The 24,529-nt window shown below is 35.4% G+C and overlaps 1 protein-coding gene and 1 pseudogene across 1 annotated transcript; one reads left to right on the top strand and one right to left on the bottom strand.

The window, feature by feature from the left end:
• Window positions 1-2,207: 2,207 nt before the first annotated feature.
• On the bottom strand, window positions 2,208-3,971 carry LOC108344486 (uncharacterized). The gene is made up of 3 exons (XM_017582921.1): window positions 3,714-3,971; window positions 3,184-3,629; window positions 2,208-2,496 (listed from the first exon to the last, which is right to left on the bottom strand). The coding sequence occupies exons 1-3, from the start codon at window positions 3,969-3,971 to the stop codon at window positions 2,208-2,210; spliced, it is 993 nt and encodes a 330-aa protein (XP_017438410.1).
• Window positions 3,972-19,197: 15,226 nt separating this feature from the next.
• Window positions 19,198-19,899, top strand: LOC128193697 (cysteine-rich receptor-like protein kinase 10; annotated as a pseudogene).
• The last annotated feature ends 4,630 nt before the right edge of the window (window positions 19,900-24,529 follow it).

The raw sequence follows: 24,529 nt of genomic DNA, 5'->3' as shown, positions 1-24,529 counted from the left end.
AAAATATAAAACATTTTCTTCTTATCTTTCCTCTACACTCATTGCTAAAGTCTTTCCATCCGAAACATCTTTTACTCTTGTAAAACACACTTTCATCACAAATGAAATAACACGATGAACACATAGGATAATTTAGTATTTTTTTAACCTATTATTTTATTAAAACAACTTCAAACACTTTTCTTCCATATATTTAAATATTATTTTAGCTTTCATTTTGAAAATTTTGCACTATAAAAAATATACTTCTCCAAAAATCTCATTCTGAAAGTCTCCCAATAGACCACTTCAACTCTTGCTTCCATCGTCTGTTTTGTTCCTATCCATCAAAACTTTGTTTTACTAGATAACAAATATGTGACAAACACCAAATTCTACTCTTGGAGACATGAGGTTTCCTTAGAGATCTTTTCTCTGAGCTACATGTTAGAAGTGGACTTTAAGCCTAACTCAACCTCATAAAACCGGTTTGTAGGGTGAGGTTTGCACCCACTTATAAATTGGTCTTATCTCTAGTCGATGTGGGACTTCCAACACACCCTCCTCACGCTGATGTATATACATCTCGAGCGTGGGATTAGACATTTTTAATGGGTGGTCCGATAGCGGCCCGATAGTGGGTGGAACAATATGCCCAACAAACAACAAATTATCGCTAGGATAGGCTCTAACCATGACTCTGATACCATGTTAGAAGTGGACTTTAAGCCTAACTCAACTCCACAAAACTGGCTTGTAGGATGAGGTTTGCACCCACTTATAAACTATGAATTGGTCTTAACTCTAATCGATGTGGGACTTCCAACACTACAAATTAGCTTGGTCAGGTTACATTGCCACTAAGCTTTGGTGGGTTGTGTTTCATAAACTCATTCAGTCTCATATACTCCTAAAACTAACTAGAAAAAGCAACCATTGTAGCATCCTAGGAATCTCCCACTACTGCATATACATTTGGTGGTTTTGAGCCATAATCATATTTTGTTGTTGAATAACACTTACCACCATCTCAATAGCTTATCTTAGAGGAAGGTTAGGGTGGGGTAAGAGGTCTAGGATCTAAAAGCCATTTTAATATAACATAAAAGAAAGATTTTGAAATATCTCAAAATTCTAAGAGATTCACAAAATTGCTAAACACACAACATGCACAATCAAAACATATAAACTTGCGACCTGGGTTATGATACCAATTTTTTGGATCAAGTGCTTACCATCATGTCAAAATCTATAATTGATATCTAGAGTGAAATTCTTTCAACTTAAGAATTTAATAGCTAGACCACAAGGATTTGATTTTGACTTGTTCCACCTTTGCTTTTACCATGAGTAGTGCTGTCAAAATAGGTTATAGAATTCGTGGGTCAACTCAGTTCATCACGGGTTTGAACCGGGTTAAGTTTAAAAAAAAAATGATTTTTTTATATGGACCAATTTTCAACCCAATCCATTTAAAACTCGGCTCACTTGGGTTCAACCCGTGGTGAGTCGGGTTGACTCATCAATGCACCTAGTTTAATTTAATTATTAATTATTTTATGTTTCAATATTATTTGTTAACATTTTTTTATTGTATTGTAAATGAGAATAAAGAAAAATATGTTTAAGAGAGAAAAATATTATAAATTTATCCATTCAAGACTCAAATGTTATAAATGGATAAGTGAAACAAAAATTATCAATATTATAAACTTATTTATTCGTTTTTTAAGTTTGTTTTTTTATTACATTTGAGTTGTATGTTACTTTTTTTTATTTTGAATTCTCTTTGGAGTTTAACATCATTTTATAGTGAAATTTATTTAAATTTGAATTACAAAAAAATTATATTTTTTTATTTTAAAAAATATAACTAAGTGAGCCAGTGAGCCAGTGATGCCAACCCATTTAACCCACCAACCCATAGTGGACCGAGTTCGAATTTTTTGGCTCGCTAATAAATGAGTTGGGTTGGGTTTGGCTCACTAAGTAGCAAAATGGTAGGCTGGACCGGGCCGAGTTGAGTGACCCGTTTTGACAACACTAACCATGAGATAACTTATGTCATATGCAACATTAAAGATAATATCTTTTAATGTTGTACTTTATTTTGTTATTTTTGTTGATAATTTTTCAAGGAATTTATGGGTTTGATGACAAAAGACTAAGTAATGGAGAAGTTCAAACAACTTTTATGCTTGGGATTATCAATAGTGGGATCATACAGTTTATGCCCTAGTAGAATGATATATAACCAAAATTAGAGGCACCCCTTTATCATCTAACTTTTTTCTTAACTGATCTGGAACATACTTATAACTCAGAGAATCAAAAATTTTCAAATGGGTAACACATGGTTTTACCTCAAACCATGCTTCCTCTGGTGTAATACCTTTCTGCCTTTTAGTTGGAGATCTGTTCAGGTTATAAGTGGTTGTCAACACAACCTCAAATTTGGGAGACCCTTGCTTTTCAACATACATCTGACCATATTTAAAATGGTTTTGTTCTTCCTCTCTGCAGTACCATTATGTTGTGGGGTATAAGGAGGGGTAATCTCATGTTCTATACCCTCTTCTTCACAAAAATTTCTGAACTCCATGGCGGTATACTCTCCTTTTCCATCTGTCCTCATAATTTTAATCTTTTTCTCACTCTGCCTTTCCACCAAATTCTTGAATTTTATGAGAATTTGTAGTACCTCACTTTTTCTGGATAGCAAGTATGTCCAACATTTACTAGTTAAATCATCAATAAATAGCAAAAAATACCTGCTGCCTCTAAGTGTTTTAGTTTGAAACCATTCCCAACTTCTTTGTTATCCTTTGAGGTAAGAATTTTTGAAAATTTCCCCTAGTCTGCTTGCATTGAGCACATTCTTTACATACTACTTCAGGAATTTTAACCATAGGCAAGCCTTTAACCATCTCTTGTTGACTAAGTTGAGATAAATCTCTAAAGTTTAGATGTCCAAACCTCAAATGACATAGTCACTTTGTTTTGTTTTCAGAAATAGCAAAGCATTGATGTTTGACAACATTCATTACCACACGAAATGTCCCATTTTAAGACAAATGTGCTTGAATGATTAGTCTTTCATTTTGAGAAAAAATAATGAGACAATTATCCTCTATTTTCATCATTAATCCCTTTTGGAGCAGTTGGCCTAGATTTAGTAGATTTGTTTTCAGCCCTAGTACATACAACACTTCATCAATCACAACTTCTCTTCCATCACTAACTCTCAAACCAACTCTACCAGATCCATCTGTTGTGAGACTCTTATCATAAGCAAACTTAATCCTCCCTTGCACGGTTTCCTTCATTTTGACAAACCACTCCTTCTTCCTAGTCATATGTGTTGAGCATCCAGAATCCAAGTACCAAACTACATCATTTGACTGGTCTTCATTTGTGTTGGCCATTAACATTACAACCTCTGAATCTGAAGTGTCGTCTTGTGCAAGATGCACTCTTTCTTTCGGTTTGTTCTTTGCTCCATCCCCTTTCCAACATTCTTTGGGAAAATGGCCAAAATTTTTACAATTATAGCACCTTACCTTCTTTTTATCAAACTTCCACTCCTTATCTTCATCAGATTTCTTCTTTTGGCCTTTTACAGGATCACTAGAATCTTCACTCTGCAGTTCCTGTGATTCCTTGTGCTTGGTGCTATTTTTATCACCCTTCTTGAACCCTTTCTTACCTTTTTATTGAGATTGAGCTTGAAGCACTTGTTCTTGGCAGTGTCTTCTCTCATTAATAGGTTGTTCATGTTCCTCTAATGAATGCTGGAGTTCTTCAATCTCCAAGGTCTCCAAGTCACGTGTTTCTTCAATATCCACAACAACATGATCAAATCTTGGGGTTAGGGATCTCAAAATTTTATCCACCACATATTGATCTATAATTCCATCTTTACATGCCCACATAGCATTAACCAGCTCCTGCACCTTGTCAAAATATTCTGCCACAAATTCACTTTTATCCATGGTCAGAATTTTAAACTATCTTCTCAATGTATGCAATCTCACTTTCTTGTTCTTGTCACCATCCCCATATGTCTTCACCATTATCTCCCAGATTTATTTAGCAGTGTCAGGCGTTTGAGATCTTGTTAAAGATCTTTGGACTGACACACACTGGTAAAGAAGAAATCGTGCCTTACTTGATGTGCCAATCATCAAACAACTTGCCATCAAACACTAGAAGTGGCCCCTATATTCCTTCAGAGCCTGTCATATTCTTCTTGATTAAATCTTGAAGCTTCTTGGACCTCTTTATTGACCTCTAAGGATTTATCACTTCCAAAGAACAGTTCTTTCTACAGTGTATCACACTCTTCCAGACTTATCACACCCACAACTCCACAAAGATCTTTTGCAGTTAAGCTCTTGATACCATCTAGGGTTCCAAAAAAAGAAAGAAGAGAAAGAAGCTCCAGGGGAAGAGGGAAATAGAGAAAACAAAGAGGAGAGAAAGATTAGACATAGATAAAGCTCTCAAAAAGGTACTCCGTAATGGTTCTGTATACTGTGTATTACTTCTGAATGAAGTTTACATATTTATACATAGACTAGGCTCTTCTATTACTCGTTTTTGGTTTTGACCGCTCGGTCTTGTTGTGACCGTTCGGTCGTGTGCTTTCGGTTTTGACTTTGGCTATGTTGTTCGACCTCTTCTGTTGATGACCGCTCAGTCTTTCTATTATGTTTGTTTCAGTCGCTTGGATTGGCTATATATTGTAGCCTATCTTTGCGTTTTGAAATTAATTCAATCTCGAAGATTATTCAGATCATTTCTCTCTGTTTTTCTCTCTTGTGTTTTTTCTTCTCTGGGTTCTATATATTGTAGGCTATATATTGTAGTCTTTCTGGATTTTTTTCTATTTCTCTGTTTCACGCGAACCCAACAATTGGTGCCCACCGTGGGGCTGTGAATCAAGAAATTCCAGAAACAATGGCAACCAAGTTCGAAGTAGAGAAATTCAATGGATCAAATGACTTCGGTTTGTGGAAGATCAAGATGCAGGCTATCTTGATACAACAGGGCTGTGATGATGCATTGAAGGGGTAGTTGAACATGGGTGCTACTCTGACGCAAGAAGAGAAGAAAAAAATGATTGATAGGGCAAGAAGTGCAATCATATTGTGTCTTGGTGATAAGGCGCTGAGGGAGGTTGCGAAGGAGAAGACTACGGTTGGAATATGGGCAAAGTTGGAGTCATTGTACATAGGTTGTGTCTGAAGCAACAACTCTATTCGTTCAAGATGACAGAATCAAGAACCATAGAGGGGCAACTTGTAGAATTCAACAAGATTGTTGATGATCTAGAAAATATTAACGTGAGGTTGGAAGATGAAGATAAGGTTGTTATTCTTCTGAATGCGCTTCCAAGAACCTTCGAGCATTTCAGGGATGCCTTGATCTGTAGTAAGGATCAAGTGATTACTTTAGAGGAGGTTGTGACGTCAATTCGAACCAAGGAGTTCCAAAAATTTCAAGATTCGAAGGCAACCGAGGTGGAGGCATCTGGGCTCGTTGCAGTGATAGGCAAATGGAAGAAGCAGGCTGGAAATTGGAAGAAGTCAAAACTAGAAGGTACGAAACAGGTGAGATGTTTCAAGTGCCAGAAGATTGGACATATCAAGAAGTTCTGTCCAGAGAAGGACAAAGTCGTTTTGTCACAGGAAACTACTGATGTGGCAGAGGCGTCCGAGGGATATGAATATGCTGGTGTTCTGGTGGTTTCATCTGAAGATTCTCAATGGAGCTGGGCCATGGATTCTGGTTGTACCTATCACATGTGCCCGGTGAAGGATTTCTTTGAGAGTCTGGAGCAAAAGGAGCATGGAAATGTGCTGCTCGGTAATAATAAGGCTTGTCGAGTGCAAGGATTAGGGTCGGTAAGGTTGAAGATGTTTGACAACCGAGAAATTGTGCAACAGGATGTGAGATATGTGACTGTCATTGGTCATGCCTCGATAGCAAGTAAGAAGTCAGAGAATACCGCTTGGGTTTGACACTTGAGGATGAGACATATCAGTGAGAAGGGCCTTGAAGAATTGGAAAAACAAGGTTTACTTCTGGGAGATAAACTAAAGAAGCTGGATTTCTGTGACCACCGTGTCTTGGGGAAATCACATAGAATACTGTTCGGAAAAGGGAAACACTTAACCGAACGGCCATTCGAGTATGCTCATGCTGACTTGTGGGGGCCTGCAAGAACTTAAACTCATGGTCGAGGAGCGTATTTCCTAAGTATAATTGATGATTTTTCAAGAAGAGTGTGGATCTACGTTCTGAAAAATAAGTCTAAAACGTTTCAAAGGTTCCAAGAGTGGCACACAGAGACCGAGAATAAAGGGGTGTAAGTTGAAATGCTTGAGATTAACAATGGTCTAGAGTTTGTTTCAGAGGAATTTAATGAGTTCTACAAGGTTAAAGGGATCAGGAGGCACATGAGTGTGGTGGGAACTCCTCAACAGAACGGTCTGGCGGAAAGGATGAATAGAACAATTCTGGAGAGGGTTCAGTGCATGTTGCTTGGATCGGGATTATCAAAAGCTTTCTGGGGAGAGGCGGCCAATACGGCTCTATACCTGATCAATAGTAGTCTGTCTTCGACTCTCAATCATAAAACATCAATGGAAGTTTGGAGTGGACAACCGACTGATTACTCAAACTTGAGGGTGTTCGGTTCTTTAACGTTTGTGCATGTCAAAGGGGATAAGTTGGAGGCCCGGGCGGTGAAAAGTGTATTCCTTGGATATGCTGAAGGAGTTAAGGGATACATGCTATGGAGGTTAGACACTAAACCTTCAAAGCTGATCATGAGTAGGGATGTCACTTTTGATGAAACGAGAATGACAATGCATGCTGAAAATCCTGAATGCGAGAAGAAGACGCTTGTTGAGATGGAGCATACTACTGATGGAGTCGTTCGATCATTGACTGAGGAAGACCGGACGGGTGAAGTTCAAGATGAGGTCGTTCGGTCATTAGTTGAGAACCGAACGGGTGGAGTTCCAAGAGAGTCTATCACAAATATTGGTGATGATACAGATGGAATGTCTGGTGATGTGAGTCACTCAAGAGGGGCTGGTGTTGAATTGAGAAATTATCAGCTTGTTCGTGATAGGGAAAGGAGGATCTCTAAGCCAACCAAACGGTTTGGAGAGGCAAATTTAATTTGCTACGCCATGAATGCTGCTGATGATCTTGAAAGCTCGTATGAACCGAGAAGTTACAAGGAGGCTCTTGACAGCAGCGATCGACATCTTTGGTAGGGTGCTATGGAGGAAGAGCTTGAGGTTAAGGAAGAATAGCACCTGGAGATTGGTGGATCTGCAAAAGGGTAAGAAGGTCGTAGGTTCTAAATGGATCTTCAAGAAAAAGGAAGTTATACCAGGGGGTGAGAAAGCACGGTACAAAGCGAGGCTTGTAGCCAAAGGCTTCACCTAGATCGAAGGTATAGATTATCATGAGATTTTTGCTCCTGTAGTAAAGCATTGTTCGGTCAGAGTTCTAATGGCTATAGTTACCCATCGCAATTTGCACTTGTAACAATTGGATGTTAGAACTGCGTTTCTGCATGGAGATTTGGAGGAAACCATTTATATGAAGCAACCGGAGGGATTTGCTTTGGATGATCGGGTGTGCCTGTTGCAGAAGTCTTTATATGGCTTGTAGCAAAGTCCAAGGCAATGGTACAGGAAATTTGATGATTTCCTAATAAAGTTGAACTTCAAGCAGTGCAATTATGATGACTGTGTGTATACTCTGAACCGTGACAGTGAAATGTTGTATCTTCTACTATACGTGGATGATGTTCTCATTGTCAGCAGTGATGGGTGCATGATTCATGAGTTGAAAGCAAAATTGAGTGGTGCTTTCAAGATGAAGGAGCTAGGGGAAGCAAGGCGGATCTTGGGCATTGATATAAGGAGAGATAAATTGGGGGAAACTTTTTTATCTCAAAAGAATTACTTGTAGAAGGTGGTTTCAAGGTATCGGATGTCTCAATCCAAACCTACTGGCACACCGATCGATCAACACTTGAAACTCACCAAAGAACAATGCCTAAAGACCAAGGATGAAAGAAGGAAGATGGAATCGGTTCCGTTTTCAAATGGGATTGGGAGCATCATGTATGGCATGGTCTGCACAAGACCTGACTTGGCGCATGGAGTAAGTGTTCTCAGTCGGTTTATGGTTGATCCTAGACAAATCCACTAGGAAGCGTTGAAGTGGATGCTTAGATACATAAGGGGGTCTCTTGATACTAGATTACTCTTCCAAAATAACTTTCAAGGTGGAGGTTATATTGAAGGTTTTGTTGATTCAGACTTTGTCGGGTGCATGGACACAAGGAAATCTCGTTCGGGATATGTGTTTACATTGTTCGAAACTGCTGTAAGCTGGAAGTCTACATTGCAATCAGTTGTTGCCCTTTCAACCACTGAAGCTGAATATTGTGTGCTTGCTGAAGGGGTTAAGGAGGCACTGTGGTTAAAAGGCTTGATTCAGGAATTGGGTATTGATCAAAAGTCTATCCGGGTTCATTGTGACAGTCAGAGCGCCGCCATACATTTGGCCAACCATTAGATTTACCATTCTAGAACAAAGCATATTGATGTCAAGCTGCATTTTGTCAGGAGCATTGTGAAATCCGGTGATGTCCAAATCTGCAAAATTGCATCTGAAGACAACCCTGCAGATATGCTGACTAAGCCGCTCGCTAAAGAGAAGTTTCTGAAGTGTTTGTCTAGGATTGGTTCTATATTGTTCAGTCTGTAATTGTGTACCGTTCGATTTGTTCTTTCTTGTAATAGTCGAGTCTAGGTGGAGATTTGTAGATTAGGCTCTTCTATTACTCGTTTTTGGTTTTGACTGCTCGGTCTCATTGTGACCGTTCGGTCGTGTGCTTTTGGTTCTGACTTTGGCTGTGTTGTTCGGCCTCTTCTGCCGATGACCGCTCGGTCTTTTTGTTATGTTTGTTTCAGTCGCTTGGATTGGTTATATATTGTAGCCCGTCTTTACGTTTTGAAATTAATTCAATCTCAAAGATTATTCAGATCATTTCTCTCTGATATTTCTCTCTTGTGTTTTTTCTTCTTTAGGTTCTAGGTTTTTTTTTTGTTTCTCTGTTTCACGCGAACCGAACAATACATGAAATGTTAACCAAATCTGTCTTTGATTTACAACCCAACAAACCGTCCATTCACTGGACAGGAAAACACCGGAAGAAGATCCAAGGTTAGAATCATTACTTCTAAAAGATGAAAGCAATGTGCAGAGCATATCATGGTCGATTTTGGGAGGCAATGATGTTGGAAAGGTTTGTGTTACATATTATTATTTTTTTACCTGTATTCCTTCCCTTGTCCATTCTAAAATTTCAATTGACTAATCCGTATTAAAAAAAAAGAGTCAATGACACAAATGGTAGACATGTTACATTCAACTTTGTGATTAGTTCTAATAAATGAAAGTTGATGTTAGAAAGGAGTTAGATCATAATGGCATGAACTTTGAGCATATCGTTTCATGATGATTGATAAAACATACCGAGAATGAGTGGTATGTTTGAATATTGAAGTGATTATATGGGCATGGTATATATGACTTTAACTTGATAAAAATCTGGTTTAGTGTCTCTTTATTTTAAAGGCTAACTTAACAATTGAACTATTATATTAAGAATATGAATTTTCTTATGGTGGCATGTTTGAATTTTCTGAATTGAAATTTTTATGCTAATACGATTAATGTTGGATTTACCCAGTGCTTAAGATAATGTATCCAGATTATGTTTTTATTTTTATTTTTAAGGATACCTAAGTGTGCAAGATGTTAGAGAATTTTGGTTGATAATGTGTATGTTTTAAAAACTGTTCATGATGTTTGATATAAGTATGCGGTATATGGAATATTTTGGATAGATAGGGTAGTAGTTAAGTGGTTTGTGGTTTGATCAAAATGCCTGATTGTGTCATTATTATTTGATCGGTTGTAGCTTAGAGACCCTGTTTTATGTTGTTTAACCATTAGTGTAGCTATGTGCTGGATGATTTACCAAGGTTTTTTTTGTTAGAGATGGTGGTTTTGGGTTAAAGGATATAAGTGTAGGTAACTTTAAATTTTTGAGGACGAAAATTTTTGGAGTGGAGAAAAATAAAAAGTATTTTTTATTTTTATAATTTTTTATATTAAATATTTAATTATGGATGGTATTGGATGATAAAGTATTTAGGAGTAGTTTAAAAGTTATTAATTAGGTTTAGTTTTATTTGTTTAGTATGGGTTGGGAGAAGAGAGTAATTTAATTTTTATAATAATTATATGATGCTTAAGTTTAGGAAAGAGAAAACGTCTGTTTTAGGTAGTCTCCGCTAATCAAAGATAGAATTAGTTTTTAATGTATCTTTTGGCTATTTAAAGATAGAAGCAAGGGAATAATTAAAACGGAAAATATTTTATGGATACAGAGATCGATTCTGGGCCGTTGGAGATTAGGGTTAGAGAGTGTTGAGTGATAGATTAAGTTAAAAAAATATAAGAAAGCACACGGCAGTCGGGAGAGTGGAGGAAACAAGCCTAACCCTATATTCAACAGTAGAAACGGTGAGAGTTTGTGAGAGAGTGTAAGAACACATCATCTCTATTGCAAGTCCGTGAGCGAAACAAGGGAGCATGGAGGGCTTAGAGACTAACCATTGAAAAGGAAAGCTTTTGGGGGTGGCTAGGAATGCAAGGATGATTTATCTATACATGCATGTAGTTTGGGTGATGGTTTTGATAATAACGTACGTGATGTTTGAGTTGCAAGAGAGTTGTGTATATAGATATTTATGAATGTTTATGCGTTTGTTAAGGATGGGAATCTCGTTCGGTTTTGGTGGGTGGTGTTTGAGTGTTGGTTCTGTGGGTGTGTGAGAAGAGGGTAACGTTCATCCTATGCATGCACCGTTTTTCTTAGAGTTCTTTCGGGGTTCTTGGTGGGTTTGGGTTTCGAAAAGAGATATGAATGAGATGTAAGGGTTGAGTGGAAGAAAGAAAGTTAGGGAGAGTTTGTGTGAGGGCTGTTATGGTGTGAGAGTGGAAATAGTGGGGTTGTTTGAATGTGTTTACAGTAAAGGGGGTATGAAACTTTCACTTTGCATGGTCATTTAATATTGGGAAGAGTTTAATGGTTTGGGTGTAGGGAATAATGTACGCAAATTATTATATTATATTAATATAGTATAAATTTACATATAGGTATAATAAAATGAGAGTTACTTAGTAAGTTCACGTGGGGTATTTAATTCTAAGAAAGTTTGATTTATGTGTTGAAAAATATAGGCATTGGCAGTATTGCTGGAATTGCTTAATATTTTATCAAGTTGTTAGTATATTTTCTTTTAGGTTAGAAAAATAATAAAATTTGTTTTGGATTGTTTAAATATTTGAAACGTTAGTTAACTTAGTTTTATTTAGTATTACTTTATAATATATAAATATTAGAATAGTTTTATTTAATATTATTTATGATACATAGAAATATTATAATTCATAAGTTTGGCAGGTGATTAAGCTTTTGACTGTTATAAAAATTAAATTATATAATAACAAAGTAGCTTGTTGTTTTGTTAGTATGTATAAGTTCAGATATAGCACGAGCGATTTTCATAATTTAGTATGCGGGATTGTTTTGTATATAATGAAAGTTTAGTATTTTATGTGTTGTGGTGGTACATTATCAAAGTTGTTTTAATTTTATATGTTTATGTGGTTATTTACTTGAAGTATAAGATGTGCTAATGTTGTATTTGAAGTCGTATTTCTTCTGGTGTAGTAGAATCTTGAGTTGATGAGTTAACGTGTATTTTTGAGATTAAGTACGGAATAAAACGAGATTGTGTTATAAGCTTTGTGACCGGTGAGTTAATATATAGTATTGAGACTATGTATGAAAGGTAATGAGGTTGTGTTATAAATCTTGTAATTAGGTGGGAAATGTATATTATTGAGATTATGCATGTAATGTGTTGAGAATTGTGTTTAAACCTGATGATTGATGAAACTATACATGTTATTGAGAATGGGTATTGATATGCGATGTGGATATGAAGCTATGTTATTTTCTTGTACTGTCGTCGGTTATGTGTGAGTTTTTCGTACTACGCTACGTTAAGAATGTGATGTGGTGGACTCTCGTTTAGAGATAGTGATTTGAGTGTCACTTCCCTTTGCGCGGGAAGGTGGATGTCTTGCCCAAAAGACTTCGGCTCGTGCTGAGTATAGTGCACTGGTGCGTGTAGTGCCAATGTTTTTACTTGTTAGTCCTTGAGAAGTCGGGGAGATAGGTCGAAAGTTGCGATGGAAGACGACTCAAATTGCCCTGTTGGGAACAGGTACCTGTTAGTGATAACAGGTCATGACGACACAGTATAAGAAAACGACATTGGTTCATGAATGACTTGACTGTGATGATAATGATGTGATGTAATATGTTTATATGATTATATTATTCTGTATATCAAACGAATATGTTTTGTTGTATGTTATAATATTTCTAGTTACTCACCCTGAAATGTTGTGGTTGTGGTTTCCACCTGCGATGATCGTACTTGTACGGGAGTAGATGACATTGCAGATAAGACTGGATTGAAGTAGCTGACGTGAGAGTTGGGTTCTTATATTTCGAGGATGATGATTTATTCTATTTAAAAGATTTCAAAATTTGTATCTTTATTGTGAAAGGAATTATTTCAAATTTATGTTTTAAACAGACAATATTTATATTTATGTTTTTGCTTCTGCATTTTAATTAAATAAAGTTTGATTGTTCGAAATGAATGTTTTATAAGAAGAGTTTTGAAAAAAAAAATTCCATCATTACAATTCGAAAAAAATCGGGGTGTTACATTTGGTATCAGAGCCTAGCCTCTCCCAGTACAGTGTGGTTCGAGGACGAACCAGACGGAAGCTAGTGGGCATGTGACACCCGGGCACTGACAAGGGCGGGGAGTGATCGTCGGTGCAAGAAGCACGAAGTGCAAGGGGCACTGACAAGGAGCGGCTCCTGGCAGGCTTCCAGTGGAAGGGGCACATGGACGAATCGAACATACATCGGAATGAGAGGATCCAGAGACTGTATAGGTATGGGACTATACAGTTGAAGGATAGCTTAAAGGAATTGATTTGGCTACCTATATCACCAAAATGCATTTGCTTTTCTGTAGCCTAACCCATAAGAACTCCATGGTTAAGCATGCTTAGCCTGGAGTAATTTAATGAGTGACCTTCTGGGAAGTTTTCCCGGAAAGTGTGCGAGTGAGGACAAAGTACATTGGAAAGCCTCGTGTTGATGTGTGGGGGCAGTCAATATTCCCTGTAAGTTGTCGGGGCGTTACATATTGTCTTTTGGTTTTGTGTTTCGTGTTACTATTACATCCAGTTTGTTCGGTCTTCTTTGTTTTTTCACTGTTTCGGCTATTTAATCTAGCTTATTCCTTCATTTTAATCGGTGAAATTATTTCATTTGAATCAATTATGCTTTTAGATTTCAATTTCAGTCTGTCAAAGTCATGTGCATTCTTACAATTGATGCAATTTTCCAAATCTGTCCAATTCTACTCTAATATGCTTTAAATCAATTTGTGATGTAGTTAGTGTAATGTTTAAGTGCAAATTATCACCAAATCAAGGCAGTGAGACACTAAGTCTAGTCGATGATGAATTAAGCCAAGCCTAACTCATTATTCAAAGCTTTTATATGTTTTTTCAATAGTGCTTATTGTTGTACATGTTCAAAGTAAATTATGTTGGTTTATTCTTAGAGCAATCTTTTTTGGTGTATTTTTCACCACCTGTTTTGGTGTATTTTTCACCACCTGTTTTGGTGTATTTTTCACCACTGTTTGGTGTTGTTTGAAGGTGTAAAGGTGTGGCAAGCCATAACAAGCAATGAAATGAATCTAGCATAGCTTGATTGCCAAACTAGAAACACACATCACTGTTTTAATTATTTTCATGAGTTTTTCACCGTGCTTAAATTCCTTGAATCTCCAGTTTGAATGATAATTCTCCTAGCTTGAATTTTCCAGCTTGGTCATGTGTATTTACACATTCTAGAGTCATTTTTAACATTTCCTGGTCCATTGGTTCTTTAAAATTCAGTTTTGGTGGTGTGGTTGAGCAAAAATTCTGCATAATTTGCTATTACAAATCATTTTTCGTTCTGCTATGATTTTGTGATGTTTGGCAGTTGAGACAAGTCCAAAACAATGTTTTAATGTTGCTAGAAAGATTCAATCAAATTAGAATGACTTGTGTGAAAATTAGTATGTTGAATCACCATTTTTAATTCCTTTTGGGAACTTGCAAGGTGAATTTGAGATGCAGTTATGTTTTGTGCCTAATGTTAGGGGCTGAAAAGTGTATAAGAAAAGGAGGTATAGGAGAGAGAGAGAAGGGGATCGAACTGTAGAAAGGAGTGAGGGAGAAGGGGACCAAACGATAGAAAGGAGAGATAGGAGTGAGCGAGAAGCAGACCGAGCGGTAAAAGGTGGGGAGCGAGTTGACCGAACGGTGAACAACAAGGAGCGACTAGGATGAGCGGTAGACTAGGGGGAGCGACTAGGACGAGTGGTAGAAGAGGGGGAGCGAGTTGGTCGAACGGTAGACAAGGGGGAGCGACCAGGCCGAGCGGTAGACAAGGGGAAGCGACCAAGACGAGCGGTAGAAGAGGGGGAGTGACCCGGCCAAACAGTAGACGAGGGGAGCGACAAGGACGAGCGGTAAAAGGTGGGGAGCGACAAGGACAAGCGGTAGACGAGGAGGAGCGATCAGGTCGAATGGTGGAAGTAGCAAGGAAGCATCCTAACTGTCGCAACGTTAGGATGGGCGGGAAATTAATTAGAGTAATAAGAGAGATATTCTGAGAAGATATTCAACAAAGAATAATTAGAGTAACAAAACCATATCTTAGTATATTATTCAGTATAAGTTAAATATAGTAAATAGGGATAAATATATTCGTATCAGATAATTATAGTAAATAGGATTATTTACTAATATTCAGTACTTTTAGGGAGCGAATTAATTAGTATAAATAAAACTAGAGTCTAGGATTTAGGGTATGCATTTGATGATTGAGTTGTTGATAGGTGGCTACCATCTTGTGAGGGAGGTTATGCTCCCAAAGTAATTGAAGGAGGTTATGCTCCCAATTATTGTTTACTTTTGTTTATCCAGATATTACCATCAATAAAAGAGATTCATTCATCCATTATCATTCGTTTATTGTGCTGCTATGTGTGTAAGAGTGTGAAAGGTTGTATTTGGCTAGTTTACATACTCAAGTACGTAACAATTGGTCCAACCTGCCAGATCGATAGAGCGGAGGAAAGGCGTGAGGGAAGAAACTGTCGGATCGTCAAGAGGAAACTACCGAATCGATAAGGAGGACTGAGAAGCCAGTCAGATATTATTGGAAGAGGAAAAAAAAGAAATTCATGGAGGGAAGGGTGAAACTGGAAAACATGGAGATGTCCAGGGCGGCGGAATCAGCAGCACTCCACAAGGATTTGCAAGAACTGATAAAAATGATGGGAAAACGAGTCCGACAAGAAGATGAAGATGCGAATGAAAGCCAAGGTTCGCTCAATAGGAAAAAGGAGGACCGACACAAGGATGAAAAGGGCGAGAGAAACGGGGAGGATCTAAACTGGAAGAAAAGGATGAAATTGCCAAATTTTGAAGGGGTTGATTCGTTGAATTGGATCAATAAGGCTGATAAATTTTTTGAATTACAAGGGTTCTGGGAGGAAGAAAAGTTGCGCCTAGCCTACATCAACATGGAAGGGAGTGTTGGTTATTTGTTTAGAATTTGGAGATAGAAAACCAGAAATCTTTCATGGACGGGGTTAAAGGATGCAGTGGTGATCCGTTTTGGAGGTCGAAACCAGGGGACAATCTTTGAAAGGTTGGCATCCAATAGGCAGTTAGAGCCAGTGGAAGATTACATACAAGATTTCAATGTATATATAGAAGCATAGCATTTAGGTTGGTAGCTATTGCTATCAACTACAAGGTGATGTTTCACAGTTGTTATTGACTATTCTTTGGGTCAAACATAACACAGTTGAATGAACTTCACTCAAGTTAACTTAGTTTTCTTCATTCAAAGAGACACAATAGGCACATTTATGCTGTGTTTACTTGAGGGAGTTTGGAGGAGATGATTTGGGGGAGAGTGATTGAATGGATTTAAGGATAATTTTTTTGTTGTTTATTTGTGATAATTAGTGTAGGATTTGATTGATGTGAAAAATTTTAAAAATTTGTTTAATCAGTAGAAATTAAAGATTACCAAAATGTCCCTAGTTATTAAAGTAATATAAAATAATAATTGTTAATGTTATATTTAATTACAAAATTGTTTATAAAGAGTCAAAAATTAAAAATAATTATTAAAATTAATTTTTAAAATGTAAAAAAAATATAATTTAGTAAATGAATTTATTTTTAAATGTAGTATTTGGTTGTAATATAATTTACTACCTAGTAGTATGATTTTATTTATTATCGAAATAAAATTGAATATTTTTGAAAAAACAAATAATTCACTACAAAAATCTCTAATTTTAGCGAGGGTTATTTTTTCGTTTCTGACGGTTTTAATTCCCGGAAAGTAAGTTACCTGCGGTTAGGAAAACCGTTGGGAAAGGCTGCGTCGCTAAATAATTACCGGCGGTTTTTTGAAAATCCGCCGATATTAGCGGGGTTTTGAAAAACCGCTGGTATTAGCGGGGGTTTTGTGAAAACTGTCGGTATTAGCGGGAGTTTTGTGAAAACCGTCGGTATTAGCGGGGGTTTTGTGAAAACCGTCGGTATTAGTGGGGGTTTTGTGAAAACCGTCGGTATTAGCAGGGGTTTTGCGAAAACCGTCGGTATTAGCGGGGTTTTGTGAAAACCGCTGGTATTAGCATGAGTTTTCTGAAACCGCCGAAAATTTGTCCATATGTTTTTTTTTAGTTTTTGATTGTAATAAAATGAAATTATAATAAAATTTATTTTATTAACCAAACAAACAATGAAATAATATGAATTAAAACTAAATATATAAAATAAATAACATTGTTTTACATATTAATATGTTTATACAATTAATTGTTCATATATTAAAAAGAAAGATGTTCAATATTAAATTGAAATACTAAAAATATGATGGTGCATCCTTAGAAAGAATTCCATGACGATCTTCATTCCAAACATTCTTCAAATATGGTCAAATTCTTCAAAGGAAAAAGGGTTGATCCTCTAGATATCACATCTTTGCTTTCTGTTGTACATTTGACATCAAAAATGGCTTTGACACAATCTCAGTTTTCAACTTTCAACGTTACTAAATTAGTTAAGAAAGGAAGTAATCGTAGCAGAACATCTTCCACTACTGGATCTTCAAGTTCCACAAGATCTTTCGGTGTTGGTGGGGACACACTTGTAAGGCGTTCACAATTCTTAACATGTACTCAAACAGATAGGTGAGTTGTCAAGTCCTGTTATGAAAAGATAAAGATAAATTAGGAAAAGGAAAAGCAATGTAACATCACATTTCAATATATATAACATTTCCTTCAGTCCTTTCTTCTATACCTTTTAAATTTCAAGTCTTTCATCAATCATTCTTCTGCGTCAAAATCTCGGTCATTCCATTTGGGGGTATTGCTCCTGTCTTTAAGCTTTTCTGTCTCAAGTTTTCACCACAGGCACTGTAGTAATGATTTGTTGAGATTTTGTATCTTCGTATCAGAAAGGTTTAAGGTTGTTTTATGGTGATGGCATCAAGGAAAGATGGCAAGCAAAGCTCTAAGTTGGACAGATCAATGGGGTGCTGGTGGTATTGGTGCCATGGAAGATGATGTGACAAGATCTCAAAAGGAAATAGACAAGAACAAGAATTCAGGTTCTAAGGGTGGTTTCGGCAAAGTCAAAGCAACTGCTTCAAATTGTATCAAATGGTTTAAAAGTTTGTGCAAAAGAAAGAGTACATCCAATTAATATATAATGTGTGAGCTATTAATTCACTACTATGGAAACAGTTTTATAGCCTTTTTCTTTCATCTCTTTTAATGAATTGATGTATCAGAGAGTCAAGGTTGATTGAATGACATTAGTTAAATATGGAGGAAATTTAGCATTATTTAACATTGGATGATTGATTGTGTACCAGTTAAGACATCCTTTAGGATAGTATGTCACAAGCATTGGTGATTCGGGACAAGATGCATTGGAGAATGGCATCAGGGAGAGCATCAATAATTGATAACAAGAATGAAGAATCAAAAAGTTTAATTATAATATGTCGACAAAAAAATTAGAAAATGTACTACAACAATCAACAATCTTTACACAACAGAAAGGGACTTCAAACCTTGATAGTTCACCAAAGCGAGAAAGAAAATAAATAATAGAACAATACAAACTAAGAAAACCTTACACTAACATATAGAAATTAGAATGAAATGAAAATAAAGAAAAAATAGAAAAATTAACTAGTAAGTCTTATGTGCATCTGTTTAAGAATGAGGAAGTCACGGAAACAGATTGAAGGTAAGCTAACATCACATTCTCTTTTATTATGATATTTGTTGATTTAATCCTTTGTTATCTGCAATGGAGTTAATAGGGTAAAACTGAAGAAGTACACTATGGTTGCTACCCACAATGATAATAGAATTTGAAATTTCTTCTACTGTTGGAAAAAAAGTGCATGGTTCAATCACTGTCAGGAAATAGTAAAATGAAAAAAGGACACTTGCAGTAATAAGTGTTTATATAATAAAATGCATTTGGAGAAAGAGTAGAAACTTTTTTAAAATGTTTGAAAATCAGCTTACCCAAAATAATTTAGTTGTAGAATTTCTGATTCACATAATACAAATAGTCTAAATAAACTTATGCCAAGTATCACTTAACTTTAACATGTCAGCTACAATAAATAGGAGATATCATAAATTTTATATTATAAGTTCTACCAAGTTCCCAAAAGAAAGTTATTATTGTTATCATAAATAAGCAAGTAAGTGTCTATAAGAAGAATATTTTCCTAAAATGAAGCAGAATTCCATTTGGAGAACTGATTTGTTGCGACTCATTCCCAGTTCAAGCTGAAAATCATGATGAAATCACATCAATAGAGACATTGCAATTGGACTTACCACAATCATGACGGCTACAAACAACTTTTCTGATGCAAATAGGCTAGGAGAAGGAGGATTTGGACCTGTTTAAAAGGTAAATATAACAGTGTCACAAAAAGATGTACATCACATCTACAAAATATAGTGGTATACCTGATAGGTCGTTACCCTGACTTACATTCATAAACTTTAAATTTTTAGGGTAAGCTCTCCAATGGTCAGGATGTTGCAGTCAAAAGTTTGTCCAAGAACTCCCTCCAAGGAGAAATTGAGTTTAAGAGTGAGGTGATGTTAATGGCCAAACTTCAGCGTTGAAATTTAGTTAAGCTGATAGGATATTGCTTGGAAAGAAGAGAAAGGCTATTGGTGTATGAATTTGTTCCCAACAAAAGCCTCGATTTCTTCATATTTGGCAAGTCAAAATTAAGGAACCGAACCATCTATTCTTCATTTATAAACATTCTAACTCATTGAGAATATCGTATCTTGGCTTTGGTTTATAGATGAAGTTGGGCGGGCACAATTGGATTGGGAAAAGCGATACAAAATCATAACAGGCATAACTAGAGGTCTTCTTTATCTTCACGAGGATTCACATTTGACGATCATTCACCGTAATCTCAAAGCAAGTATCATTCTTTTAGATGCCGAGATGCATCCAAAGATATCAGATTTTGGCATGGCAAGATTAGATTTTGGAGTTCAATGTTTCAAAAATTGTTATTAAAGTGTTAGACCAAACCAGAGACAAAATGTTTTGAGTTACCACAAAAAGATCGAACATCGGTAGATCGAACAAACAAAGAAAGAGAGAGCCAAAACCGGAGAGCCAAGATCGAACACAATCTTACCTTGACGGTCAATGCGGGAGCGCGCCAGAGCACCTCGAACTCGCTCAACCCACAAATGCCTCGACGCCTCCACCTCGATGCCTCAACCTCGACGTCTCCACCTCAACGCTCCACCTCGCAGAAGAAAACGAACACGAAGCCAAGCAAGAAGAGAAGACGAACACGAAGCCAAGCCAAAGAAGAAGCCAAGCAGGAGAAGATTGTGGTAGGGTAGGGTTTGGGGGAAATTTTGATGAAGACGGGGAGAAGGTTTTAGGGTTTGAAAGTATCTGAAACTAGAACAGATGTTACTAGAACGAATGACCGAAGGCGCAGGGAAGGGGATATGGGTTCGTAAGTATTATAAAATTTAAAAAACAATTAGGGGCGGTTTGTGCATAAATCGCCGGGAATTATTCGGGGTTTCCAAAACCGCCAAAAAATAACCCCTCCTAAAATTAATTATTTTTGTAGTGATTAAACAAAGTAAGAATATTACATAAGATAAAAAAAGTGTGAACATAATAACATACAAATATATTTGACATATTATGTGTTGTAAGTCTTATACCCCTCTCATATTTGAGTCATTATATTAGGATTTGAAGGATATGGAGAAAGTTGCACACGATACTCATATTGAGAACTATAATATACTAAATTATTAATAAATTAATTTACTAAATTATTTAATAAATTCCTATGATGCTACACTAGCTTTTATGAATAAATTATTTACTAAATTATTAATTGTATTTTAATTCAAACAATATAAAAGAATAAACAACAAAGATTTTTTTTAAAATTTTAAGAATGAATTATAGTTTATAAATTTTTTATTTCATTTTATTAGTATATTTTAAATTAATAACCAATAAAACAATTAATTCACACACATCATTATTTTCAAGACACGTGACTCTAAATATCAAGATCCTGACCAAGTCCTTCACTACCATCATTATTTTTAGGAAAATGTTTTTTTAACAACTTTTTTACAACGCAAACGTGGCAACTTAGGATTGGTTCGTTTCAAATATTTTTCTGAAAACAAATTCAAGCAGACCAATAAAACAATGGCACATGGCCCATTATTAAAAAGTTGTTAAAATTTGTTGTTAAAATATCAGGATCCTTATTTTTAAGATAGGTGATTCTAAAGATTAAAGTTGGACATTATGCTCATGTTAATTTTTGTAATGCTTCATGCATCTTCTTTCTCCCTGAATTTGGACTCAGTAGATTAGACTAATTAATAGAAATTGGGAAAAAATAACATGAAAGATGGATAGAAAGAAATTAAAAGAATAGAACTTATTGAGGAGTATAACAGAAATGGAAAATAGAATTCTCTTCAAGGAATTTCTCCTCCACAAAGGATTACTCCTTCTCCTTTTCACTTGAAAAAATTTAAAAAAATAACTCTCGCCAAATCTAAGTCCTTATTTACAATCAAACTAACTAGCTAACTGGTCCAACTAATTAATATAATAATGGATTATCAACCTTCTTTATTCATTTCTCATTATGCATCCTAGCAACAACAAGGGGTGATAGTGTCTAGTGTCTACCACAACAACAAGAAACCAGATGGATAAACAAGTAGTTGAACCAAAAGAGGAACTCGCAAGATGCTCCAAGGCCTCCTTAGCCCCTTCCTGGCCACAACTGCCTCTCTAGCACGGCGATCCGCATCGAAGCGCGTCGCAGCAGCAGCCTTGCTCGTGGAGAGGGTCGCGATCCGTGCAGTGGCAATGAGGAACTTGGAAGATTGGACATCTACTACTCTTGTCTTGCGGTCGGGGGACTGAAGAAGGTGAAGTTGGCGTTGAGACAAATAGGACAAAAGAAAAGTGGCATGGACTCAACAACGGTGGTGGAGGGGAAGGCACAAGATTGGTTAGCGATGGAGGGGAAGCAGACACACATGAGGCGGTGGTGCAGAGTGAGGAGAGAGTTCGTGGAGATCGAACATGGAGACCACAGCGCTGGGAACCGAATATAGACCTTGGGAATCGAATAAGCCTCTCTTCTGAAGAATGAGGAACCGAATACAAATAAATGGGAATCGAATACAGGTTCCCTTCTTCTTCTTTATACAGCTAGAACCGAATATGGATTTCTTGGAACCAAATACAGTTTCATATTCTTCATCTTCTTCAGCTTTAAACACGTGTGTTCTTTATCAATCACTTTTTTCTTCATCTTCATATGGCCATCAACCTTATCTTCTTCATCTACCACCAACCCAGTAGCACAAAAAACAACAAATATTTGCCTAAAATCGATTATATTAATGTGATAATTGCAACTGAAATTATATCGAATTAGAAGGGTAATTTAGACCTTTTAAATTGGATCCTTCTAAATCTCTCCAAATTTCATCACATTTTGAAAAGTGAATCATCCCATAAATCCTTCCAAATCGTTCCGCACATTTCTTTTAAAATTAACACAAGATTCATCTCAAGTCGTCGCTCACATAAACAATACATTCTCAAGTAAACTAAAAAAAATCTTAGAGATAAGTCTTTGTTTTCAGCAAGCTTGAATAGTACTCTCACCTACCAAACTCACTCACATAGTTATAAATTTTGGTTTTAAGTTACAATTATATTCAGTTTTCTATTAACATTTTTACATATTTTTTCATTAAATTTAAAATATATCAAGACAATAATAAATAAATAATAAATCAGTAAAAAATATACATATGCGTATTAAATTAATAAATAAATAATAAATCAGTGAATAAATAATACATATGTGTATTAAAATATTATCCAAAAATCTATCAAAATATATTTTTTAAAAGTTTTATTCTAACTATTAATTAAAAAATACTCTATGATTATAAATTTAATATTTAATCTGATCATATAAACAACAGAAATTAATATCTTAACTGATAGTAAAATATATATAGAGAATACAAAATTTATTATATATGTATACTTCTCTTTCAATTTATTTTTCTTATTCTAGGGAGTGTACTAGCTTGAAAACTAATTTTCTCTTATAATATAAATTAGAAGGTTAAATATGTTCAGATACACCCAACTGCACATGCTCAGCTACCGAGTCTAATGCAAATACAGAAACTAGAATAAAATATTTATATTTTATAGAAAAATATCACAATCCATTGACTTGGGAAAGGGTTTAAGTTTATTATAAGAGAAAAAAAAAGAATCAAAAGGCTGCTTTCTGTCAAACCGTAACAAATGTTGGTGAAAAAATGACCTGATCAACTTGCAACCCATGTGGGTCCAAATTCATTTAAAGAAGAAAAAAATTATTAGATTGGTTAATATTATTGATGTAGTTCAGATTGAAATTATTTTAGTCTAATTCATCTAATTTTTCTCACACAAAGTTGATTACCATAACTAAAAAAAATAGTTTGTTATATATGTCCATTTGAGAGACACAAGACAACTAGTTAATACAATTACAACTAAAAAAAATCGTTTGTCATTTTTAGACAATAAATTATTTTGGTTCCATTGAACGACAGCAATGTTAACCAAACATCAATTATGAATCATTTATCCTTAAAATTTTGAAGATTACATGTGGGAATGGTATCACGTTCCTCCAAGAATAGTCAATTATGAATGTATTTTTGTGTTTTGAAGAGTTTATTTTATTGGGTGAGAAGTTGAGATGGAAAGAAAAAGAGAAGTCAGAATTGTCATGGTTTGATTTAGATGGAATTGAGAAGAGAAAAAACTCTAGATGGATTTAGTGGGAAAATTTGGACCATTTTCAACAATCCAAGTATGATAATTGTGTATGAACTCATGGTTGTTGATTCAATTATTGATGAATTGATTGCATCTAAACCTAATGATATCTTGACTAATATTAATTGATCCCATTAACTAATAAAAATATATGTACGTAGAATATGTGTATTTACATTTTTTTTATGATAATGAAAAATAATAAAATTATAATTATAAAAATGAATATAAATAATTTTATATTTTGATTGTAGATAGTTTTCATCTATTTAATTAAAATATGATTAAATTAAAAAACGGTTAAATTAAAAAAAAAGTAGTCGCTTGAAGAATAAAATTGAAAAAAATGTGAAGGTGAATCATCTTTATATGATAGTATAGATATTTTAATATATTTCATAATTAATAATGTCATAATAATTATAATATTGTGGTATAAAAATTTTACAATCATATATATATATATATATATATATTTGTTGAAAAATCTAGATTATTTTTATAAAACCGAATATGTCTCGCAAATATCTTTACAAATAGCTGTAACATCTCAAAAATACAGTAATAAAACCATATAATAGAATAATTACGATTAATAATAACACAGGTCAGTTTTAACATTTAAAAGAGAGTACGGTTATGGCCGAACGGCCTTACATAACTTCTCAACTAAAACTGTACAACATAAGCGAAATTTTGACCGAACGGTTTACAAAGCCAACCCCGAACGGTCATTCAAAACTTAAAGAAAAAGGTGAACGAACGGCCACCTAATCAAAAT

Source organism: Vigna angularis, chromosome 8 (genome assembly GCF_016808095.1).
Source record: "Vigna angularis cultivar LongXiaoDou No.4 chromosome 8, ASM1680809v1, whole genome shotgun sequence".
Lineage (NCBI taxonomy): Eukaryota > Viridiplantae > Streptophyta > Magnoliopsida > Fabales > Fabaceae > Vigna > Vigna angularis.
The sequence above is the reverse complement of the archived record's forward strand: the minus strand, read 5'-3'. Positions and strand labels throughout refer to the sequence as shown.

What these genes read in the sequence shown, in the direction of transcription:
- LOC108344486 (XM_017582921.1), bottom strand. Translation starts at nt 3,971, where the DNA reads ATGGATAAAAGTGAATTTGTGGCAGAATATTTTGACAAGGTGCAGGAG. An exon ending in GAAGACACTGCCAAGAACAA is followed by an intron (nt 3,630 to 3,713) that starts GTGCTTCAAGCT and finishes AAGGAATCACAG; the next exon opens with GAACTGCAGAGTGAAGATTC. An exon ending in GTTGTGATTGATGAAGTGTT is followed by an intron (nt 2,497 to 3,183) that starts GTATGTACTAGG and finishes ATGGTACTGCAG; the next exon opens with AGAGGAAGAACAAAACCATT.